This window comes from Portunus trituberculatus, chromosome 37 (genome assembly GCF_017591435.1).
Source record: "Portunus trituberculatus isolate SZX2019 chromosome 37, ASM1759143v1, whole genome shotgun sequence".
NCBI classification, from domain to species: Eukaryota; Metazoa; Arthropoda; class Malacostraca; order Decapoda; family Portunidae; genus Portunus; species Portunus trituberculatus.
The window spans coordinates 24,356,693-24,363,819 of NC_059291.1; the positions used below are offsets into that span (position 1 = coordinate 24,356,693).

A 7,127-nucleotide genomic window follows, 5' to 3' on the forward strand; every position below is an offset into this window, starting at 1 on the left:
TAATGAGTGATAAAGAGATTCCATCCAAATGCAGACATGAGAATAGAGAAAGGGCTGATGATGACTATGTTGGTGAGGGAGTACGCGTGTTTGAAGGGTTCGATACGACGACTACTTCACTACTTTAGAGTGTTTAATATTGAATGTAAGCTAGATAAACTGATAAAGAAGATGGAAATGAAAGAGAATGAAGAACAGGAAAAGGAGTTTATAAGACTGAGAGAAAGGATAAGAAAAGTGGAAGAAAACGAAGCTAGGCTAAGAGTGGAAAACGAAGAACTAAAAAAGGAAGTAGCTAACTACAAAAAGCAGATGGAAGAAGGACTCGGTAAAGCCGAGAAAGAAAAAGAAAAGCTGAAAGATCTAGTAAACAAGGAAGAGGAAAGAGTACAGAACGTGATTAAAAGAGAAGTACAAGCATGGAGAGTCCAAGATAAGAAAGATAAGGCTGATTTTCAGGAGGTGATTCAAGAACAACTTAAAGAAAAAGAAGAAAATATGACAAACAAAATGATAGGAGTCCTCAAGACAAAAGAAAATCTAGTTAGAGAAATTGCAGAAAAAAAGAAGAGTGTAGTCGTATTTGGAATAAAAGAAAATATAAAATATAGACCAAAAGAGAAAAGAAGAAATGAAATCAGTCAAAGACCTACTGAAGAATCTAAACGACGAAGATAGGCAGAACTTGGAAGAGGAAGTAGAAGAAATAAACAGAATGGGACCATATCAAGAAGGAAAACGAGACCAATTAAAATATTACTAAAATCACAAGCAGCAACAGAAGAAATATTATATAGAACAACAAAACTTAGAGAAACAGAAGGCTGCAAGGATATCTATATAAAGAAAAATAGAAATGAGGAAGAAAGGAAGAGATACAATGAACTGGCAGCAGCAGTAAGAAAAAAAATAATGAAAGGTCAGAAGAGGAAAAAGGCATTTTTGGAGAATTCTAGGAGACAGGATAAGGAAATGGTATATAAACGAGAAGGAAGAGAAAAAGTGGAACAAGTTTAACTAAAATGATAAAGGCAAGAGACTAAAAATGATGTATACGAACATAGACGGGTTTTATCAAGTAAATTAGAATTAAGAGATTACATAAAGAAAGAAAATCCAGATATTGTATGCCTGGCTGAAACAAAACTAAATGAGGAAATCAAAATAGTCTTGGATAATAGGTATAATGTATGGAGAAGAGACAGAGTGGGTAAAGGAGGAGGAGGAGTCATGATAATGTTAAGGAAGGAGATAGTGATAAACCAAGTGGAATGTGGGGAAGGAAAAGCAGAAGTATTGTATGTTAAGATGCATATTAATAAAAAAAGAGTTAACAATCATTGTAACATATGTGCCACCAAAAACAAATTCATGTACCAATCAAGAATATAGAGACATGATAGATGACACAATAAGGAGTCTAACAAGAATCGTTAAAGAAAGGAAAAAAGTGATATTAGTAGGAGATTTCAACTGTAAAGAAGTGGACTGGGAAAATTATGAAAGTGGTATGGGGGAAGAAGCCTGGGGAGAAAGATTCCTAAACCTAATGATAGACAATATGATGGACCAGAGTAAAGGAATGCACAAGATTCAGAGGAAACGACGAGCCGGCGAGATTGGACCTAATTTTTACAAGGGTATACAAATGAATGATGATATAAGATATAAGTGCCCATTGGGAAAGAGTGACCATGTAATATTAGAAATAGATATAGAAGAGGAAAGGAAGATAGAGACGATTCATACAAAGGAGACCGATTAAATTACAGAAAGGCTGATATTGAGAATCTCAAGAACTATTTTAAAATGTAAACTGGGAGGAGATGGAAAACTCAGAGACAATGCAAGAGAAGTATAACTTATTTTGGAAATATACAAAACAGGAGTCAGGAATATGTCCCAAAATATAGACCTAAAGAAGAAGGAAAGAAAGATTGGTTTAATGCAAGGTGTGCTAGGGCAAAGGAGAAAAGAGATGGAGCATGGAAAAGGTGGAGGAGAAATAGAAATCCAACAAATAAGGAAAACTTCAAGGCAGCGAGAAATGAATATGTTAAGGTGAGGAAGGAAGAGGAAAAGAACTTTGAAAAGGACATTGTCGAAAAATGTAAGGAGCAACCAAAATTGTTCTATAGATTCATAAATGGAAAAATTAGACAAAAGAAACAATAGAAAGGTTAAAAGGAGAGAACAGGATGGTGGAAGACCCAAAAAGTATGGCAGAACTATTAAATAATAAATTCCAGGAGGTCTTTACTAAGGAATCTAAATTTGAAAGGCCACAGGGTAATAGAGAGACAGTCTATATGAAAGAGATTAAAGTAACCAAGCTTGAAATAAAAGAGTTAATGAAGGAACTGGATGAAGACAAGGCAATGGGACCAGATGAAGTCTCAGGCAGAATACTGAAAGAATGTAGGGAAGAACTAGCAAGTCCTATATACAACATCATAAAATGCTCAATAGAAAATGGAACAGTACCAGTAGAATGGAAAAGAGCTGAGGTGGTTCCCATATATAAGAGTGGAAGGAAGGAAGAACCTTTAAATTACAGACCGGTATCACTAACTAGTGTAATATGCAAGATGTGTGAAAGAATAATAAAGAAACAATGGATCGAGTTCCTTGAAGACAACAAATTAATATCAAATAGCCAATTTGGTTTTAGAAAAGACGGTCTTGTGTAACTAATTTATTGAGTTTCTATTCTAGAATAGTTGATAGAGTACAAGAGAGAGAGGATGGGTTGACTGTATTTATTTGGATTTAAAAAAGGCGTTTGACAAAGTGCCACATGCAAGATTACTGTGGAAGTTAGAGGAGAAGGGTGGCTTAAAAGGAAGCACATTGAGATGGATAGAAAATTATTTGAGGGGGAGAGAAATAAGGACGGTAGTTAAAGATATGAAGTCCAAGTGGAGAGCAGTAGAAAGCGGAGTGCCACAGGGGTCAGTATTGGCACCAATACTTTTCCTCATTTATATTAACGACATGCCAGAAGGAGTGAACAGCTACATAAATCTGTTTGCAGATGATACGAAACTGTGCAGAGTTATAAAGCAAAAAGAGGATTGTGAAATACTGCAAGAAGACCTAAATAAGATATGGGAATGGAGCAAAAGTGGAAATGGAATTCAATGTGAACAAAAGCCATGTCATGGAAATGGGAAAGAGTGAAAGACGACCCGTGGGAATCTATAAGATGGGAGATGGAGTAGAACTGGAGAAAGTAAAAAAGGAAAAGGACTTAGGACTGACGATGGAAAAAAACAATCAACCAGTAAGCCATATTGATAGAATTTTTAGAGAAACATATAATTTGTTAAGGAATATTGGAGTAGCATTTCACCACATGGACAAAGAAATGATGAAGAAATTGATAAGTACTTTAATCCCTTCGCGCCGGATATTAAAAAAGCCCGCCTGTATGATATACATGGTGGTAGTGGCCGCGCAGGAAACTCATGCAAGCTTGTCATACTTGTCGTCTTTGTGTATTATGCTGCTATTTTTTAGTCACTATATCGCCTTCGAAGAGGAAAGTGGACGCTTCTCTCTTCGGAGAAAGAGAGAGAGAGAGAGTGACATTTGCTAATATTTTAGACACAAGCGAACGCATGTAGCTTATCTTTCGAGAGGAAGAGGGGAAGGGAGGGAAGGGAGAGGGAAATGAAGGGAGGAGAGAGAGAGAGAGAGAGATGGGAACAGTCTATGCCATTGGGTAATTTTAGACACAAGGCAGGATGCATGTAGCTTATCTTTAGTGATTGGTGGAGACAAGGATGGTGGGAGGAGCCCTAGGATTTCAAGGACAGCATACGGTGTGTGTAGTTGATGTCCAACACGCTATACGGGACAACTGAACTGAAGAAAGCTCAGAAAAGAAATATGACGTCTACGTAGGCATCACCGTATATGCTACTGAGGCTTCATGACGCCTACATAGGCGTCACCGTATTGAAGGGGTTAATAAGACCCAGATTGGAATATGCAGGAGTAGTGTGGACCCCTTATAAAAAGAAACACATAAGGAAATTGGAGAGACTACAAAAAATGGCTACAAGAATGGTTCCAGAATTTGAAGGGATGACATATGAGGAGAGACTAAAGGCTATGGATCTACCAACCCTGGAACAAAGAAGGGAGAGAGGAGACCTGATACAAGTTTTTAAATTGATCAACGGAATGGACCAAGTGGATAATGAGAAACTGATCCTAAGAGAAGAATATGACATTCGAAGCACAAGATCGCATAGTAAAAAGCTGAGAAAAGGAAGATGTCTGAGAGATGTTAAAAAATATAGTTTTCCGCAAAGATGTATTGAGACGTGGAACAGTTTAAATGAAGAAGTAGTGTCTGCAACGAGTGTGCATACTTTTAAAGTAAGATTGGATTAGTGTAGATATGGAGACGGGGCCACACGAGCATAAAGCCCAGGCCCTGTAAAACTACAACTAGGTAAATACAACTAGGTAAATACACACACACACACACACACTCAGTGGTTAGAGCGCTGGCTTCACAAGCCAGAGGACCGGGGTTCGATTCCCCTGCCGGGTGGAGATATTTGGGTGTGTCTCCTTTCACGTGTAGCCCCTGTTCACCTAGCAGTGAGTAGGTACAGGATGTAAATCGAGGAGTTGTGACCTTGTTGTCTCGGTGTGTGGTGTGTGCCTGGTCTCAGGCCTATCCGAAGATCGGAAATAATGAGCTCTGAGCTCGTTCCGTAGGGTAACGTCTGGCTGCCTCGTCTGAGACTGCAGCAGATCAAACAGTGAATCACACACACACACACACACACACACACACACACACACACACACACACATCATTTACGTGATTGGTGGGGACAGGGATGGTAGGATGAGCAATAGAACCTCAAGAACAATTGAGTCCACAGCTAAACCTGAAGCAGAAAATGGGATCACTCAGCAGCAACTAAAGCAATGTGAATATAATGCCTACGTATACTTCATTGTATTGAAGATGTTAAAGTTGTCATATTTCCGAATGGTTGTTAAATAGGATACTATAGTTGTTAAGTGAGAAGTCTGTATTTCATGTAGTGTTCTATGGTTTTCACATTGTAAAGGATATTGATAAAAGGTTTCCATGGTTTGTTCATTGTTTGTAAATTTGAAAATGAAATGTGGAATTTTATTTTTTCAATAACTAAATTTTGTCTCTTAATACACTCACTCAGGGTGCAGGGCTGTATTATGTTGACAGCGACGGCAACCGCATGCCTGGCAATGTATTCAGTGTGGGCTCAGGTTCCCTCTATGCCTATGGTGTTCTGGACTCTGGCTACCACTGGGACATGACAGATGAGGAGGCGTATGAGCTTGGCCGCCGCGCCATCTATCACGCCACTCACAGAGACGCTTACTCTGGTGGCATTGTACGCGGTGAGTAACCAGGGAAAAGAAAATGAGTACTGCTAAAAATAAAGTATTAACTTCCAAATTAGTTTATATATTTGAATTGTTTTATAAATATTTGTTTTTATATTGCAGTTTACCACATCAAGGAGGGCGGCTGGGTGCGCATCTCAGAGCAGGATAGTAAGGACCTCCACTATGCTTATGCAGAAGGGAAAACACTGACCCAGTAATACATTACTTAAGAGTAAACTATCAGTAGGTCATTGTTTGTGTGTGTTTCTTGTTACTTGAGAGACTGGATCACCTTGCAACCATCTTACTATAAATGGGGTTATACACTCAGTAAAGTTCTTTGTTCAGGAATGTTTAACTACTATGTCTCTTTTTCAAGTAATAAAAATGTATCTGATATTTTGTATTATTTACTCTATTTTGAAGATGAAAATTAAACTATATAAACAGAAAAAGAAATTTGGTAGTGCATAGAAATGGCTTTTATAGATTATTGGTTTGCTGTTCTAATGGTAACAATAAGGCTGGGAGCACACGAGCCACTCTGCAGTGCCACGGCGAAGCACCACGACATAGTGGGGATGTGGTTTCCTATAGGTTTCCATTGTTTTGTGGCTTTCCCGCGCACACGAGCGTCTGTGGTCAGCGGATGTAGCGGGCTGTCGCTGATCCCCGCCACGGCATGGCGCGTTTTGACCACAAAGACCCGTGCACACGAGCCACGCCACAAAGCCACATGCTGCCACTGTCAGTCAGTCTGCACTTGCTTGAGGACCAAGTGACACGTTTTTTTTTTTATCTGCTACCATGAATACACTCGACGTTGATCGCTTTATAATAGAAATTGAAGATAGACCAGCAATATGGGACGTATGCTGTGGTCTCGAAGGGGACGGGCGTGGCTCAGAAAACGCGCCATGGTGAAGTGCCACGCCGTGGCGACCACAGAGTGGCTCATGTGCTTCCAACACACCATGCTGAAGCACCACGCCATGGCGACCACAGAGTGGCTCGTGTGCTTCTGGCCTAACAGTAATGTAATGAACAGACACTTCATATACTGTAGCCTAACAATAGGGTGCTTACTTAACTAGCTTTGTCCTTGTCTGGGATAAAAGCTAAAAAAAAAACTAAGCTAAACTCCTAAAAACCTGGTCCTACAGGAAGGGGTGTGGCAGTGTGATCAGTGGATTTCCCTTCTGTTTGGAAATATCATGGATGCTTGAGTTATCCATGAACTGTTCTTGAAAGGGCTGGCAGAGTGCATTATTGCCAAGCAATCAAAATTTTAGATAATGCTTCATGTTACAAAGCTATATGAGGGCCTGAAAAGTTATTAGCTTTACTACAAAGAAAATTGGTGTCCTGAGAAGTTCACAAGTGTTTAATGAATTGCTATTACCAAAAGATGTAAAATTCTGAAGGACTTAAAAAGTTTGCAACTCTCAAGTGAATACTTGCCCAGTTCAAGATTTATTGTTTTATGTTTGTTTTTAATATACAGAAGTGAGAGCATTATTTTGATCCCTCATATTTTGCAATATGCAATTTTCTATTCCCTCAATGCCACAATTACTTGACTCAATCATAATTGCACAACTTTCCCTGATTATATGTTAATTCAATACATCAGGTAATTGAAAATCATTAGATGTATACAGTGGTACCTCGATATACAATTTTTATTTGTTCTGTGACGATTGTTGTATATAAAAAAAAATTGTATA

At 38.8% G+C, this 7,127-nt stretch overlaps 1 protein-coding gene across 1 annotated transcript in view; it reads left to right on the forward strand.

Annotated features, from left to right (window-relative positions):
• The window catches only part of LOC123514291 (proteasome subunit beta type-5-like), a 37,413-nt gene extending 31,616 nt beyond the window's left edge, over positions 1-5,797 (forward strand). Inside the window, exons 5-6 of the mRNA XM_045272101.1 lie at positions 5,208-5,412; positions 5,521-5,797. Of these exons, the coding sequence (XP_045128036.1) occupies positions 5,208-5,412; positions 5,521-5,618 (303 nt within the window). The 3' untranslated portion in view covers positions 5,619-5,797. The remainder of the gene's footprint in view (positions 1-5,207; positions 5,413-5,520) is intronic.
• The last annotated feature ends 1,330 nt before the right edge of the window (positions 5,798-7,127 follow it).